The sequence below is a fragment of the Terrapene carolina genome, unplaced genomic scaffold (assembly GCF_002925995.2).
Source record: "Terrapene carolina triunguis isolate 2854851 unplaced genomic scaffold, T_m_triunguis-2.0 Scaffold33723, whole genome shotgun sequence".
Taxonomy (NCBI): Eukaryota; Metazoa; Chordata; order Testudines; family Emydidae; genus Terrapene; species Terrapene triunguis.
The window spans coordinates 2,723,807-2,742,067 of record NW_020698074.1 but is presented as its reverse complement, the minus strand read 5'-3'; the positions used below and the strand labels follow the sequence as shown (position 1 = coordinate 2,742,067).

At 39.7% G+C, this 18,261-nt stretch overlaps 1 protein-coding gene across 3 annotated transcripts in view; it reads right to left on the bottom strand.

Moving 5' to 3' along the window:
* LOC113409506 (golgin subfamily A member 4-like) overlaps positions 1-17,014 on the bottom strand; it is a 111,811-nt gene extending 94,797 nt beyond the window's left edge. For all 3 annotated transcript variants that reach the window (XM_026663503.1, XM_026663501.1, XM_026663502.1), the window contains exons 1-2: positions 16,703-17,014; positions 7,068-7,166 (exon numbers count right to left, since the gene is read on the bottom strand). In XM_026663503.1, coding sequence (XP_026519288.1) covers positions 7,068-7,166; positions 16,703-16,786 — 183 coding nt within the window. In that variant the 5' untranslated portion in view covers positions 16,787-17,014. The remainder of the gene's footprint in view (positions 1-7,067; positions 7,167-16,702) is intronic.
* Positions 17,015-18,261: the final 1,247 nt, after the last annotated feature.

The following is an 18,261-nucleotide window of genomic DNA, read 5'->3' as shown; positions in this document are numbered from 1 at the left end:
ACCACGGGGTTGGCTGGTCACCCACCCTCCCCACTCCGTGAGAGAAGTGTACGGGAGTGTGTGTGTGACCTCTCTCTATATAAACCCTAAAGCCTTAAAGATAAGATAAATAAAAAGAATCTAACTACACAGTATTTCTTTTAAACAGGGGCTCAGTCAACTTGATGTTAATTTGAACATTTGTACTGCATAGTTCTGATTGATTGCCGTTGAACTTGCTTCAATATGAGTAATTTTACTAGGTGTCCCATATTCAGCACAGGGAAGTTTGGTCACCCTATGTATCTCTCTTGTTTTTTGTATGCGAGTAAAGTGTGATCAGTTTACAAATTCCATTGTACAGTCTATGTGTTACTTTCTTTCACTGTCACATAGTCCCTTTGTGTACTGGAAGCTCCACAGCTTTGGTGGAACTCTGAGAGCATGCAAGGGCTATGGGGAGACTTGAGAGAGCTGGCTCTAGTTTCTGGGCCTAGGTAGTTGGTCTGAGGAGTCCCCATGTCCAAGAGGGGTGTCAAACACTGGCTCTGCACTTGGCAGTGAGCAAGTGCCTAAACTGTGCACAGAAAGCTTAAGAGCATGTGGATACAGCAGGTGGATCCATGTTCAGCGACCTCGTTAGTGACTACTAGATGGAACTCATTCAGGGTTATAACAATGTTTACTTGTGTTTGAGGCACTGGACTAGGACCCAGGATAGCTAGGTTCTGTTCCTGGCTCTACCACAGGTGTGTAGGAAATGCAGATAAACTATCATAACACACACTCATACACACGAGCCAAATTAAGTTTTGCATGGGGAGCTTTAATTCCAGCATTTTCTAACTTGCTGATGCTTGACTTAGCAACTTTAATGTTCTTAATTCTAAGGTTCTTGACTCAGTTTTCGTATGTAATCTACTATACAAATTAATACAACCCCTTTCTTCATATTGGTCACAATCACACCATTAAGCCTTACACTGGAAATTCACTGTAGTTTAGTATTCAAAATAATGTAATAAAAATCAGTGCTGAAGAAAAAAATTAAGAAAACAAATTAGACATTACTATTATGATAGATGCTTTTGAAAACCACTGTTAATGACAATGGTTTTGTTTGATTTCTATATAAATCAGGTAAAAGTCATGTTTGAAGTACAGCCCAAAGGAAAAATGTCCAATTTCTAATTATATGTAGTACTCCTGTAGGGACTAAAAAAATTCAAAAAACTAAATTACAAAACCATTTTCTGAAGGAAAACCTCTAATGAGTAGAGATTTAAAAATTAAAATAACTAAAGTAGATCGTAAGAGTGACAGGTTAACTGCTAACAATGAACTTCAAAAATAATATTTTGAAATATTAGCAGTGGGCTTAAACGTAAAGATCTAACGTTAACAATAGCACATCAAGTGTTTTGATTGTCATATTTATGGCCTAACTGTAGAATAGGAATCGATCAGGCATACCTTCAAACAAAGCAATAACATTACAGATAAAACCTTTTAAAGGCAAGCCACAAAAGGGAAAACAAATGACATAATTAGTAAGAACTGCTTCCCACCAGACACATTTTCTCATTGAGACATAGCTCCAAGACATAAGTGCCCTCCAGCTAACATATACAGAGACAACTCTTGAGCTTGTTGGAAATATAAAAAGCAAGTTGTCAAGCAAGTCAAGGTCTATACATCGAGGGTTTCTTCTGCAATAAAACAGAAGGGTGTATATTTGTTTTGCATTCTATTTCAGAAAGAGTAAACATCTGTATCAGTCTGGTTTGTTGTTTCTGCTATAGCACGGGTCAGCAACCTTTCATAGGTGGTGTGCCGAGTCTTCATTTATTCACTCTAATTTAAGGTTTTGCGTGCCAGTAATACATTGTAACATTTTTAGAAGGTCTTTTTCTATAAGTCTATAATATATAACTAAACTATTGTTGTATGTAAAGTAAATAAGGTTTTAAAAATGTTTAAGAAGCTTCATTTAAAATTAAATTAAAATGCAGAGCCCCCCGGACGGGTGGCCAGGACCCAGGCAGTGAGAGTGCCACTGAAAATCAGCTCGCTTGCCACCTTCGGCACACGTGCCATAGATTGCCTACCCCTGTGCTATAGTGTGCAATCTAAGCATGTCTGTATAAGTATGCATAACTGCCAAAAGTATACATTGCTAGGTTTCAAACAAATACCAGGTTACATATCCTTCAACATTTTCAGATATTTTACTTGCCCATTTGACAGGAAAAACAGTTATATATGAGCACCTAGTATCCATGCATGACAATGTCTATTAGAAGCACTTCAGATGAAGCAGAGCACGAATGAACTGAAGTAGCAGCATTAGCAAGGGTATTAAGATGAAGTGTCTTTGTTAGATTGGAAAGGCCAGTTTCATTTGTCTTACTTTCTTATTAGACCACCCTGGGAAAGATTGCAGTTAAAACCTATTATAATATTAAAAAATTATATGCCAACACAAACATCTTGCAACTCTAAAATAAAATGCACAAGCACAGGTGTGGTGGCTTAGCTTTATTTCTACACTCTACAAGAAACTTGCAAGATTCTTTGGCTGGGAGAAAAAGGGACATCACTTACTTCCAAAACACATCCTGAAAGCCAGGCTGAGACCCTTAGACCATCATAAACTGCTCTGCAATGATGACTGTATCCATAGTGAGCCAATTCTTCCCTCTAACCCAGTCGTTTTCAGCCTTTATCCATTTGTGGACCCCTAAAAAATTTCAAATGGCGGAGCGGACTCCCTTGAAAATCTTAGACAGCCTGCAGACGCCCAGACCACAGGTTGAAAACCACTACTCTAACGAAATGGGAGGCTGAAAAGGAAAGGGAAACTAACCACCAGAAGGTAAAAATCTCTCCAGAAATGTGTGGTTGGTCAAGTATGCAAGTCTTTCAAAATTTCAAAACATTATCTCAGACTTAAAATCCCTTCAAACTAAGTGGAATGTAAGAGTACAATATTAAAGAATGCTTTATATAAATGTATCATTTGTTACAAAGGGACTATCTACATTTCTGTCAACATTTAAGATATTTCTTCAAAAGAAGTTGTCACAAAACCTATGAACATTGGAAATATTTCCATGATTCCAAAAATTTGAAGTTTTAAATAAAAACATTCCCATGCACGGTTTGCAAGTTGAACACTGCAGCACTGAGAACCTGCAAGTTAAACTGACTAGAAATACAACAACACTGCAAACAATTTTAACTGTGCTGGTCCCAGGATATCAGAGAGACAAGGTGGGTGAAATAACACTGACACTTAATTCACTGATTTTCATTTTAAAATCAGAGAAATGCAAAACAAAGAATGACCATAGTGAACAATATATTAAAATGTAGACAATTCCCAATAATCTAAGATATTAGTAATATATTTTAAGACCCATGTATTGCAAAGAGATTTTTTTAGCTGACAATGTTCCTTTAAAGTAATCTCCAGATGCTACTATATGTATTTTGACCTATTATATTTAGCTACAATAACACTCCACTGACAATTCTTTTCTAAAGAGAAGCACCCAATTTGGCCAAACTAAAATGTTGCTTGAAAAACATGCCAAGGCAGGCATGTGTATTCAAAAACCAATTGTACAATTTGGTCTAATTCTTCAGTCATGTGATTAAGCATAAAAGCTACTACACTTAAACTGTATTCTATGAATATCTGGTCCAATTACACTTAAAATGAAAATAAATATACAAGCTTGTTTTGTTGTTAATCATGTTTAATAAAAATGAATATTTAAATGAATGTTAATGTCTTGATTGAGATAACTTCTTTAATGTACATTATTACAGAGAAACTTATTTACATGTAATATTAAGAAGAATGGTTCTAAATAAATCTGGGAGATTTACTATCTCTTTTCAACTGTTCTACTTTCTGCATTTCTAATTACAGAATATGTTTCACAACAGAATTGCTATGAGAATTTCTAGGCTGAGAGATAATTGTATACCTGAGCCCCCTTATAGTCCTCTTTGTTTCCCGTCCCTATGTCCTATTTCCCCTTCTCCCCCTCCCTGCCTAAACAAACACAGAAAAATAGCGTAACTTGCTTCTGTGCCTCTTCCCAGCCTTAACCACTGTATTTAGAGCATGGGTAATGCAACTTGGCACATCCTGTGGGCTGCCTTTGATTCTCCTATTTGTCTGTAGAGTGTGTGCGTTACTGTGCAGACTGGAGAAAAATAAAGGTCAAAGGCAACATTGATTAAATGAAGTACAGCAAGATGGACTCTATGGCAATGAAAAGCACTAAGGACAATCTCAATGCTGCAAGTAGCATTGAAATGAATCAGAGAACACATTACAAGCCAGACAGTGTATGTATATTTTTAAAAATAACTTTTCTATAAGGAGGCTTTCATTTTCAATTATTTTTAAGAGATGGGCTCAAGATGCAAAATTTGGACATATACCTGAACATCAGTTCTAAGTTTTGGTTTAGGCCCATCTTTATTTTTTAAATTGTCATGGCACTGTACACAACATTGTACAATGTGCAGAATGTGTCAAATAAGTGAGTCCCAGCTCCAGAGAACTGCTGTATAAAAAAAAGTGTACAGATATGTAATAACACAACACAAAACAGATTAGACCCAAAGTGGGCTACAGGTTTTTACAAGCTAGGCCGATTCAAGGAAGAAATTTGTCTTAAGAATTTTTCTAAAGGAAAGGTAGGATGGCTGGTGAACATTAACTGGATACTGTTCCAAGCATAAAGAGCAGCCTAACAGAAGTCATGAAGTCAAAGGTGGGCAAAAAAGACAAGGTAGCAGTTAACTGAAGGTATGTGTATACTGCAATTAAATACCCGCGGCTGGCCCATATCAGTCAACTTGGGCTTCGAGACTCAGGCTGCGGGGCAGTAAAATTGCAGTGTAGACTTATGGGCTCGGGCTGGATCCCAAGCTCTGGGACTCTTCCTCCTTATGAAGTCCAAAACCTCTACACCGCAATTTTACAGCCTTGTGATTCCGAGTCTACGGACACAGGCCAGCTGTGGGTGTTTAACTGCAGTGTAGACATAAGCTTCTTTGGATGCGAGTAATGTATAATGGAGAAGGTGCTGTAGGAGATGGGTACAGATGGAGGCAGAGAAATAGTTGTGCAGAGCCTAACGAGTGAGGGATGAAGAGCATGAATTTGAGATAGGAAGAGGGTTCAAGCCAGTAAAGGGATTAACTTTGATTAATCTTCAATTTTTGTTGATTTTTTTAAACTTAATTTCTAACTTCAGTAAAGCAACAAGGTGTTATTTCTTAGAAAGGTTATTCAACTTTCATCCACATTCTTCTCTCCATTGTACAGAGATGTTAGAAGAAAGGGGAACAAGAATTCAGCAGTGCTATAGAATAAGATAAATAACATCAGGGAAATAACTTCAAGGTGTTGAAAAATTACAGGGCTCCTTGAAAGTCTTTATTTTCAGTTTAGAATACATAATATATCCTAGGGATTATCCCTATCTTTGGATGCCCAACATCCCCACTTTGGCTGCCCCATCATTAATAGGTTTCTGATAGTTCTACTGAAGAGGGCTTACTTGTTTATAAAGCTGTGCCACGACTAAACAAGAAAATTAGAGGTATTACAAGAACCATAGAAAGTTGTCAAAGACTGGAAAATTAGTAAGCTGGTCACACACATAAATAACATCACCACAACTAATGCCTTATGCTTTCACTCTTTCATACACATATACTGTCAAGCTCCTATTAAGAAACTGCCTGAAAACGGGTGTCAGTCATTCAAAGCTGCTGAGTAATGAAATTCATTAATAAAAAGTCAGCCAACAGATTCTCTACTTTTTGCACTGGTCATTGATGACATGGGTTCCAGTTGCCAACAATTCCTCTTTCATGTAGGAGTGAGGTGGCTCTCACGAGGTAATGTGCTACTTGAACAGTCTGCATTAAGAGCAAAAGTACAGTTATCCCTGAATAATTACAAAACTCCCCTTGATATCTTTAATAATTTAGCTTGGATGGCACTGGTTGCTGACATTTTGGAGCACATATGAACTGAAATTCTCTCTAGGGGCAGCAGTGGATTGTTCTGTCTATATTCAGTAAGGTAAACAAACTAATCGGAAAACTTTTAAATTAGTCTTTCCAAGCACAAAGGAAACTTGCAGTAATTTCCTCTTGTTTCAGGCTTCATTGAGGGAACCAAGGAATCAGGCAGGAACCATCAGAAACTTGTAAGTTAGCATCTTTTAGGGAAACATCAGATTTAGCTGTGGGACTATTTTCTTGATGATCTAATGACGCAAATAAAGTGGCAACAACCCCTCCAACTCAAGAACCTATGGACTCAGCAGCACTGATTAGGCCATTTTCCTCCATGTACCATTAAGCCAGGTTTCTCTTTGGTGGTTGTGATAAAAATGAAATATTGCAATTGTCCACTGATCAAAAATGACAGATTATTTCCCCAATTCAACCTCATCAGCAAGACCAGCTCAATTCAGATGGATGAGTGTATATAAAAATGCATCTTCTTCACAATTATAGCTCACTTTTTGAAATTTCAGTTACTTCATTTATAGTTACAAAACCTCACCTGCTTATGGTTAGGAGTCATGGAAAAGGTCACAACATTTCTCAGCCTTGAAGTATTACCAGCTTGAAAAGTTTAGGAAGCCCTGCTTTACTGATGTTAAAAATGCAGAGTTTAATTTGTATATACAGATGAGGTGTTGAGAATACTAATAAAGAGTTCTTAATATTTTTTTTTTTTTAATAAATGGAGATATACCTATCTCCTAGAACTGGAAGGGACCCTGAAGGGTCATCGAGTCCAACCCCCTGCCTTCACTAGCAGGACCAAGTACTGATTTTGCCCCAGATCCCTAAGTGGCCCCCTCAAGGATTGAACTCACAACCCTGGGTTTAGCAGGCCAATGCTCAAACCACTGAGCTATCCCTCCCCCTTCTTAGATGAAAAGGTATTGTGTAAAGTGATAAATATGATTATACACTTAGATATTTTGTAATATGCTACAGATAAAAAGTTTATGAAAAGAAAAACAGAGCTCTGAACTGACCTCTTTGTCTGGTGTTAAAGTGCCTTCATCAGATTGTTCTGTAAGTGAAGATGTTCTGCTCCTGTTGCCTGGTGGTGGTGGGGAAGATTTGGAGTGAGTCTGCATGGAGAAAGTGCACAAATCAGCAAGTAGTTAGAACTAATTTCACACACAATTCTCCAGTGTTGTAATATTTCAAATGACAACTATTAACTACAGTGCTCAATATAGCTTTGCTAAAGCATTCCATAAGATTTTCTTAAAAGGAAAAACACAGCTCTCCCAAGCGCCTAAATGACAGATCTTATCTTGACTCAAAGCCTATACCACAGAAAAGGCCACAATTCACAGGAATGGCCATACTGGGTAAGACCAATGGTCCATCTAGCCCAGAAAACTGACTTCCAACAGTGGCCAATGCCAGCTGCTTCAGAGGAAATTAATAGAACAGGGCAATCATCAAGTGATCAATCCCCAGTCATCCATCTACACCCAGCTTCTGGCAGCTAGATGCTTAGGACACCCAGAACATAGGGTTGCATCCCTGATCATCTTGGTTAACAGCCATTGATGGACCTATACGCCATGAATTTACCTAATTCTTTTTTTAACCTAGTTATAGTTTTGGCCTTCGCATCACACCCCAGAAACAAATTCCACAGGTTGACTGTGCACTGTGTGAAGTAGTACTTCCTATTGTTTATTTTAAACATGATGCCCAATAATTTTATCGGGTGATTCCTAGTTTCTGTGTAATGTGAAGGTGTAAATAAGAAAGTGCTAGTCACTTTCTCCGCACCATTCATAATTTTATAGACCTCTATAATACCCCCCCCTTAGTTCTCTCTTTTCCAAGTTCCACAGTCCCCATCTTTTTAATCTCCCCCTCATATGTAAGCCATTCCATACCCCTAATCATGTTTGTTGCTCTTCTCCATACCTTTCCCAATTCTAATATATCTTTTTTGAGATAGGGCGAGCAAAACAGCATGCAGTATTCATGGTGTGGGTGTGCCATGGATTTATATAGTGGCATTATATTTTCTGTCTTAATACCTATCTCTTTCCTAATGATTCCTAACATTGTTACCGTTTTTGACAGCTGCTGCATGCTGAGCAGATGTTTTCAGAGCACTATCCACAATGACTCCAAGATTTCTTTCTTGAGTGTTAACAACTAAATTAGATCCCATCATTTTGTATATATAGTTGGGATTATGTTGCCCAAAGTGCATTAATCAACATTGAATTTCATCTGTCATTTTGTTGGCTAGTCACCCTGTTTTGTGAGATCCCTTTGTAACTCTGCAGTCTGCTTTGGACTTCTCTGTCTTGAGTAATTTTGTATCATCTGCAAATTTTGCCATCCCTTTTTCCAGATCATTTACGAATATTTTGAACAGCCCTGGTCCCAGTACAGCTCCCTAGGGGACACCACTATTTACCTCTCTCCATTCTGAAAACTGAGCATTTATTCCTACCCTTTATTTCCTGTCTTTTAACCAGTTACTGATCCATGCAAGGGCCTTCCCTCTTATCCCATGACTGCATACTTTGCTTATTTGCCTTTGGTAAGGGACCGAGTCATAGTCTTTCTGAAAGTCCAAGTACATTATATCACTTTTTTCCACATGTTTGTTGACCTCCTCAAAGAATTCTAATAGGTTGGTGAGGCATGACTTCCCTTTACAAAAGTCATGTTGACTCTTCCCCAACAAATCATGTTCATCTATGAGTCTGATAATTCTGTTCTTTAATACAGTTTCAACCAATTTGCCTGGTACTGTGAAGTTAAGCTTACTGGCCTGTAATTGCCAGGATCGCCTCTGAAACTTTTTTAAAAATTGGCATCACATTAGTTATTCTCCAGTCATCTAAAACAGAAGCTGATTTAAGTGTTAGGTTACATACCACGCTTAAGTAGCTGTGCAATTTCATACTGGAGTTCCTTCAGAACTCTTGGGTGAATACCTCCGGTCCTGGTGACTTATTACTGTTTAATGTATTAGTTTGTTTCAAAACCACCTGTACTAACACCTCAATATGAGACAGTTCCTCAGATTTGCCACCTAAAAATAATAGCTCATGTGTCAGAATCTCTCTCACATCACCTATAGTGAAGACAGATGCAAAGAATTCATTTAGCTTCTCTGCAACAGCCTGGTCTTCCTTGAGTGCTCCTTTAGCACCTCAATCATCCAGTGGTCCCACTGATTGTTTGGCAAGTTTCCTGCTTCTGAAGTACTTAAAAAAAAATTGCTGCTAGTTTTTGAGTCTTTGCCTAGTTGCTCTTCAAATTCTTTTTTGGCCTGCCTAATTATCCTTTACACTTGACTTGCCAGAGTTTATGCTCCTTTCTATTTTCCTCAGTAGGATTTGACTTCCAGTTTTTCAAGGATGCATTTTTGCCTCTAACCACTTCTTTTACTCTGTTGTTCAGTCATGGTGGAATTGTTTTGGTCCTCTTACTATGTTTTTTTAATTTGGGGTATATATTTAATTTGAGTCTCTATGACGGTATTTTTAAAAAAGTTTTTATGCAGCTTGCAGGCATTTCATTCTCGTGACTACCTTTTCTCTTCCGTTTAACTAGCGTCCTAATTTTTAAGTAGTTCCCCTTCTGAAGTTAAATGCTACTGTGATGGACTTCTTTGATATTTTCCCTCCCAGAAGGATGTTAAATTAATTATATTATGGTCACGATTATCAAGCAGTTCAGCTATATTCACTTCTGGGACCAGATCATGTGTTCCACTTAGGATCAAAAATTGCCTCTCTCTTTGTGGGTTTCAGGACTAGCGCTCCATGAAGCAGTCATTAATGGTATCTAGGAACTTAATCTCAGCACCCTGTCCTAAAATGACATGTACCCAGTCAATATGGGAATAGCTGAAATCCCCCATAATTATTGAGTTTTCTATTCTTATAGCCTTCCTAATCTCCCAGAGCATTTCACACCATCACCATCCTAGTCAGGTGGTTGGTAGTATATTCTTACTGATATACTCTTAGCATGGAATTTCTATCCATAGAGATTCTATGGTACAGTTTGATTCATTTAAGATTTTTATTATATTTGACTCTATGCATTCTTTCACATATAGTGCCACCCACCACCCCCACCAGCACAAACTATTCTGTCATTCCTATATATACTGTACCCTGGTATTACAGGGTCCCATTGATCATCATCATATTACCAAGTTTCTGAGATGCCTATATCAATATCCTCACTGAATACCGGGCACTCAAGTTCACCCTTCTCCAGTCAGTCCCAAGAACTTGCAGTGAGGCTACATTCGCTATTTTAATAATTTATAACCACGGTTCACACTTAGTACTACAGATCTGAGGCCTGACAAATAGAGATATATATACACAAACCTTTAAACCTAAAACTACTTTTATATATATATACCCCGATATAACGCGACCCGATATAACATGAATTCGGATATAATGCGGTAAAGCAGTGCTCTGGGGGGCGGGGCTGTGCACTCCGGTGGATCAAAGCAAGTTCGATATAACGCGGTTTCACCTATAACGCAGTAAGATTTTTTGGCTCCCGAGGACAGCGTTATATCGGGGTAGAGGTGTGTGTATATATTTATTCATTCAATCATTTTGATGGGTAGCGTCTTCTGGTTCCCTTAACTTATGCGTTTAAAGGATCACAAATACAAATGGTACAGAAACTCTCTTTAAACTTGAATGAACATAGTTTTTAAAGGCAACTCATACTTTTTCTGGATTTCATCTTTTAAGAAATATAAAAAAGTCTATTTTCCTCTCAATGTATATTTTCCCCCATTAACGTTAATTAAGGCTGTGATATGAGATATTTATCATTTTGGAGGTTTTTATTGGGATGTACTATTAATTTTCTGCAGACTGCGATAACTTTGTTAGCTGAGTAACCCATCACATTATATGTTTAATATTCTAGATGTGTAAATATATGCAAAAGTCAGGAAAGTACGCTGTCATGTGGCTAACGACTCCAGAGAGCTGCAAGTGCTGTAAAATTACTGAAATGTACACTAATTCTAAGTAGCAAAGAAATCTTAAATTTCATGTGTAAATTAAACAAACTTTTTGGTTTAGGCAATCATTAACTTTTGCCAACACAGTCAAAAATGAGTGGCTCAAAAGGAAATTTCAGGGCTGGGGATGGGGATGACAAGGAAATAATTAAACAAGAACGTTTACAAAAAGCAAGAGAAAAATAGAAGCTGCACAAGGAAAAGTGAGCAGAAGAATTTAAGACAGTTTTTATGAAGTCAACAAAGCAAACAAACTTTATTGCACTGAATGGCAATAATCAAAAGACAAATTTCACAACTTTTTCTGAGTCCTCTCTATACCATAACCAACTCAGATGTAGTTTATTAGTCTCATCATGCTCAAATATAAAATATCACTATGAACTAATTAAAATATTAAAATACCAAAAGCTCTATGCTATAGATAAAACTGAGTAACAAGATCTCATTGTACATGTCTAACTACTGTTGACAATATACCAAGAATGTACAATTACTTTTGTCGCAAATTTACTGTTTGACTTCCAGAAACATGTGATGATAGCAGCAGCATCTTGCTTTCAATACCTCTCTATATTTTCCAAATGGATGGCTCAGAAGAATCAGGCATTGAGTATTTGATGTTCTATGACATGGATAGTAGACTATCTACTCACTGAAAAGAAATAGTTATGTTCCCAGTAAAATCAGTCATTTTTAGAAAGCGGAAGGAGTTTAATGTTTTGTATGTATAAAGACCTGGCACAATTCTAGTCTAATCCTGTAGTATGATGGAAAAGAGTAATAACTAATTGTACTCTGCCTACCAGTTGCCTGAGAACAACTAATATAAAAGAGCTGATAGATAATAGCCAACACGTGAAATATCAAACGAAATACAATGGATTATTCCAATTTCTGGCACAGCCATGAGTACCGCCATTACCAAATAAGTAGGATATTCTCAGCCCGGAATAAAAACTGCTAGAAAGTCAAACACCTCATTTAGTATCAAATGACCATGCAACCATGGAGGCAATATATGTTGCTGAGAAATTGAGCTCCAAAGACTTTAAGATATTTACTTTTCATAGAGAATGAAAAATCTACTCACCCATTGCAAATATAAAGTTTCCCCAAGCTAGTGCAAAAAAAAAAAAAAAAAATTAAAGAAAAGGTTTTCTGGTCCTTATGAATGCAAAAAATAATCTTTTAAACACGAACCAAGTGTTATCTGATGCAGTGCCATCTTACTTGTCTACAGACAATACTCCAGCATCCCCACTGCTTCTAATAAGTTTCTCAAGTTTCAGAAGACTGTAACTAACCAAAGTCTGGTCAGTTTTTGCTGCTGTGTTCAGAACCATGGTCAGTTTCATTCTAGTGCTGCTCTTGAAAACTAGAAGGAGCAGCAGCAGAGGAAGGTACTGAAGCTAGTCACTAGACAGGAGGATCCTCAGGCTTGGGAAGGAGCAGAATATGGAGACCAGCAGCGGGGTCTGGAAAGGGAAGAGGAACAGCAAGAGCATGTTCCTTCTCCCTTTATACAGCCAGAGAGTCGGGGGGGGGGAGGGGAGACTTGGGGACCAGAGGAAATTTGGGGTCTCCAAGTTGAGACACCTGACACCTACCAGCTAGCAACTCTTACAAAAGATGAAGCTGCAAAGCAAGGCCCAGGAACAGTAATAGGTTCTTACCTAGTCATTGTACCTGAATAAGTGGCACCAGCCTATCAATCAATCTTGGTCCAGAACATTTAGTCCTCTAGCTTCTAGTGACTGGTAAAATCACCAAGCCTTATCTGCAAGGTGAGAAGATGTGTGTGCAGTGGGAGAGTAAATGGAGTGGAGACAGACTGGAGAAAGATTACATAGTGTAAGAGGTAAAGACAATATACCAAAAAAGAAAGAGCAGACAGTGAAGACAGCCCAAGAAAAGATGCACCATGACAGGATATAAGAAAAGAGTGAAAGTGAGTGAAGCCATGAAGGGAAAGAAAATCTAAAGCAACAGATGTTGTAAGTTTCTTTTTTTTTTTAAATTGTCTTGAATCGAAAATTGATTGACATTATAATATAATCCAATTAACTGCTTGCAGTTATTTTATTCCTTTAAATTACAAGGAGAGTGGGGGAGGAAAAAATACACTGCTACCTCGATATAACGTGACCAGATATAACAGGAATTCGGATATAACGCGGTAAAGCAGTGCTCGGGGGGGGAGGGGGGGGGCTGCGCACTCCGGTGGATCAAAGCAAGTTCAATATAACGCAGTTTCACCTATAATGTGGTAAGATTTTTTGACTCCCGAGGACAGCGTTATATTGAGGTAGAGGTGTACTTTTCACTCTGACTGGGAGATCTTGTGTAAATTTTTTGAGGGCTGATGCCATTTCTTTTGATTTATGTCATTTGCTTTCATTGTCCAAGTTGTATGAAATGTAGAGTTAGCAGATTAGTCAATTCCAGTTTTATTCAAAGTCAAATTTCACTCTGATTTCACACACTAACACAGTGGTGCAATTTTGGAGTTGTCAGCGTTGCAGGATAATGGTTAAAACTAAACATTCTGTTTTCATTGTGGGGTTTTGGGTTTTTAATTCGTTTCAAAGTGACAATATAGTATATCAGATCACTGACAGATCAGAAACTGACAGTATGATGGAACAAATAAAGTATTATTTAACTTACTTTAAACTGTTTGATTCAGTTTCACAAGATTTGCCAATGAATATTTCAACAGAGAAATAAAGCCAGACTGTACATTATGCTAGTGAAAAAAACATCACCACACTCAGGCACAAATTTATCCACGACATTGATTCACAATAAGTACTGATTCCTCAATACATACTGACTGTCCCAAACTAAATGGGATAAAATTTTCAGTGTGATGCACAATGATTTAGCTGAAATGTCTCCTTAAAATTAAACTGAAGTCTTATAGCTAAATCACTCTATAATTTATTGAAAACATGCATACAAATATATTGCCTCAGATCTATCACTAATGAAAGCAATCCTTTACCACTACAAAAGTGTGAAGAGACCCATAACTAATGGCATATGAAAGAATTTAAAATGAAATGTGATAATTCACTATACAACCTTATAAAGATCTTGTTTACAACTCTCAGCAAAAAGATCACTCCCTACTTGAAGAATCAGCATCTTGGATGAAATTGAGTGTAAATATTCATACCCAAAATACTTACTAGAAGTTGCTCATTCTGCACAGCCTATCATGTACTTAATGATTTTTTTAGTTTTGCCCTTTGAGTTACTGCCGTCTGTGACAAGTATACATTCTATATTATTATAATTTACAAATTGCTGTTGCATGCAATCTTTAAAATCCTGTAATAACTTTACCTTTACTGAAGTACATATTGGACAAAAAAAGTCAAGTTGTTTAATCTCCAAGAGAATGTAATAAATGTCCACACACTCCAGATATTCTATATGTAAAAATTCAAGTATAATCCAATAATATTTTTAAATCTTAGTAATATTAACAGCAACTTAAATAACCAAGAAGTACCAATTTCTAAGATTAAGTAACCAAATGGTCTCTGAAGTGCAGGTGTTTTTTTGTGAGTTTTTTTTCTTAATTTCTTTAAAGTTAAAAGCAGCATGGGAGAAGAGTAGGGCGACCAGATAGCAAGTGAGAAAAATCAGGACGGGAGTGGGGGGTAATAGATGCCTATGTAAGAGAAAGCCCTGAATATCGGGACTGTCCCTATAAAATCGGGACATCTGGTCAACCTAGCGAAGAGAGACTTCCAGGAATACATGGGGACAGGAAAAAAAACAAAACAGACCCACAAAGCCTGAAGTTCAAGGTTTGGTAGGGGATGAAGACATTAATTTTTAAATAGTTAATGATTCCTTAATTTATCAAATATTGTTCAACATTAAGATTCTGTCACACAAAAGTAATTCACTGTATAGTTTAGATGTCGTTAGCAGCTTATATTGAAATTTAATCACCTCTAACGATGGTTACTGGCAGAATATACTATATTATAGGTGTGACAAAGATAACCAATGACCGCAATGCTGAACTGTGAGATCTGATGTAAACTAAAATGTTATCATATGAAATTCTTTAAACGCTAAAAAGTCAATAGCTTCATCACCCACATTATTCTCGCTAACCTGACAACCAAAAAGATTTTGTATGAATACTGAACGAGATTACTTCTAGAAACTGAGTTAACATGAAAATCAGTTCTCAGCAGTCTCTAGGGGTACGTCTACACTACGAGATTAATTCGAATTTAGATAATTCGAATTTGGGAAACAGATTGTATAAATTCGATTGTGCGCGGCCACACTAAGCACATTAATTCGGTTTTTAACCACATTAATTCGGTGGTGTGCGGCCACACTACCCCTAATTCGAATTTACAAAATCGATTTTGGTGCTACTCCGCTCGTCGGGGTGGAGTACAGAAATCGATTTTAAGTGCCCTTTAATTCGAAGTAACTGGCTCCGTTGTGTGGACAGGTTAAGGATTAATTCGGATTAACGCAGCTAAATCCGAATTAAAGTCGTAGTGTAGACCAGGCCTAGAAGACTTGAGGAGGATCGCACAATTTAGCATAATTCAGCATGACTGGCACTCCCTATTTAAGGCTATAACAACAGCAGATGATGTATGTTGGGGGAGGGGGGGATTTTTCACTGTGCCTACCTTGCATGGTGCCCAAGGAAAGATGTTGGTGTCTCACTTTCAAAAGCACCAAGTTCATAAACTTTTATTTTTAAAGCACACTGCACATCTTTCCTGGGAAATAACTGATTTGTCTGGGGGCAGCAGTTTGCTCACTTTGTAAGAGGAAAAAACAGAGCACAACGGTTAGTGTGCTATATATAGAGCTCTATATAATTTCTCAGGACTTCAATAGGTGTCCTGCCTGAATAAGAACTAGTTTCTGTTTCTGACAGCCAAAGCACAACTTGTATAGTGTCAGGGGGTAGCCGTGTTAGTCTGTATCTACAAAAACAACAAGGAGTCTGGTGGCACCTTAAAGACTAACAGATTTATTTGGGCATAAGCTTTCGTGGGTAAAAACCTCACTTCTTCAGATCTAACTGTAACTTGTATAGTGACTTTGTGCTTTATCTGATTTCTCTTTTAATCCAAGATACAAAATCATACCAAGAAGCAGAGATCTGGGTATTTTATGTCCTACATTAAAGCCGGGACAGAGCGGGCAAGACATAAAGTTAGAGAAGAAGTGCCCTGTCCCCTGAAGCGCTGCAGGAAGTTAGAACACGTCTTTGTGATAATAAATGGGAGCTTCCAACCAGGGAAAGGAACTAATGAGGGAGTGGGGGTGAGGGAGGTGTCACGGATGTAAAAGGAGTCAGTCGTGAGCACGCAGCTCTGACAGACCCACAGCGCGATGCCGGGGCTGCCTCCTCCAGAGGTTGCAGAAAAACTGGGACTGGAGCACCCCGCCCCACTGCCTGCAGGTGACGAGTGACACCCGGACAACAGCGGGGTTATCACCGCACCGGCACTGCGCAGCGAGGGGCGCTGAGCCCCGCTGCTTTAGCCCCTTCCGAGCCCCCTGGGCCCGCGGGGAGGGGGGGGTGAGGAGGCGCAGGGCCCCGGCGCGCGGTACCTGCGGCTGCTGGGGCGCCCGCCCCCCAGGGCTCCGCGGCTGTGTTTGCTCCTCGACGATTTTCTGCCTCAGTTTCTTGAACATGGCGGCGGCCCCCCAGCGCCCCGGGGAGGAGGGGGCGGCAAGGGGAACACGGGGAGCCGCTGCCGGTCCCCGCTCCGGGACGGGGCGTCAGTCTCCCTCCCCCGCCCCGTCCCCTCTCCCGGCAGCCTGGGGCTCAGGGGTGGTTGGGAGCCGAGCTCCTCCCGCGAGCGCCGGTAACTCCGCTCCCCGGATCAGCCACCGCCGCTTCACCTCCGCTCCTTCCTGGATCCCCCCTCCCCAGCAGGTGAACAGAAGAGCCACTGCGCCTGCGCGGCCAACGTGGAGCTGAGACGACGGGACGCTACGGCGAGTAACGAGGGACAAACCGCCTGAGGGCATTCCCCGTGCCCCAGCCCTGCTAGTGTCATTCCCAAAGGGGCGGGCGCGCTGTGCCCAGCAATGACCGGGTGAAGGGCAGAGGCAGCCGCTCTGCGGCTCAGTCCCCACTTCCCTCTGCCCTGAGCAACGCCCTAGGAAATGCCCTGTAGGGAACGGTTCTACCGGAGCCCCTTGGAGAAGAGAATCTGAACTAGATGGGATTTAATCGGCCTTTTTTATTTTTTTTCCACTTTCAGTTTCTAGGACAATGGGCAACACCCTCCTCGCGGACGCTTCCAATCCACCCGCATAGATAGCTGAGCAGCCCCACCCTTCCCGACAGCTGACCGTCCCTTCAGCCCATCAGGGCCCTGCATTCCACGTGCAGGTGGCGTCCCCTCTGTTTTATTGTTGAAAAGGAGAAATAGGCAGGAAACTGATGTTCTAGAAATAGTTACACCAAAAGAATCGGCTCCGCAGCCCTTGACTTTTCCTTTGTTGATAATTGTGTCACTCATCTTGGATCTTTATCACACAGGTTTTGGCCACATTTGGGTAGAATGAGTGCAATCCATCCACCCACCCAGTTACTCTCTATTTCCTGTATTTGGTGCCTAAATGTCCCAAGCCTTATGCCTAGTTGATACAAGAAACACTTTGTCTCCCCTCTGTCAGCAATGATCAGATGCTGATGCAACCATGCAATTTTATGCCCACTCCAAACTTTGTGGTGTGCTCTTTTAAAAATAAGCTTTGCATTATATGTTTTCACACAGTTATCTCTATATTTCCTGGAAATGTAGCTGGTCACACTTCTCATTCCTCAACCACAAATGGACTTCCAAAAATGTCTGCAGAAATCTTGATGCTTCTGCCAGGTTACAAACTGCTGTCATTTTTAACTAATCAAAAAAGAAAAAACTGATGGGAAACGGTTATTGTTTTCTATGTATTTCATCTGAGAAGTTAGGCAAGAGAGGTTTGCAGCCTACAGGCAGTACCGGCCAGTGGCGCCATGGAGCCGGGCCCGTGCTCAGCAGGGGCCCCAGCCTGCTCTGCTTGCACTGCACCCCGAGACCCTGCCAGCCCGCTGGCTTCCCCTGCCCATCATTTGCTCCTCTTGGCTTGCCAGCAGGCTGAGGGCTCCTCTCTGCCCC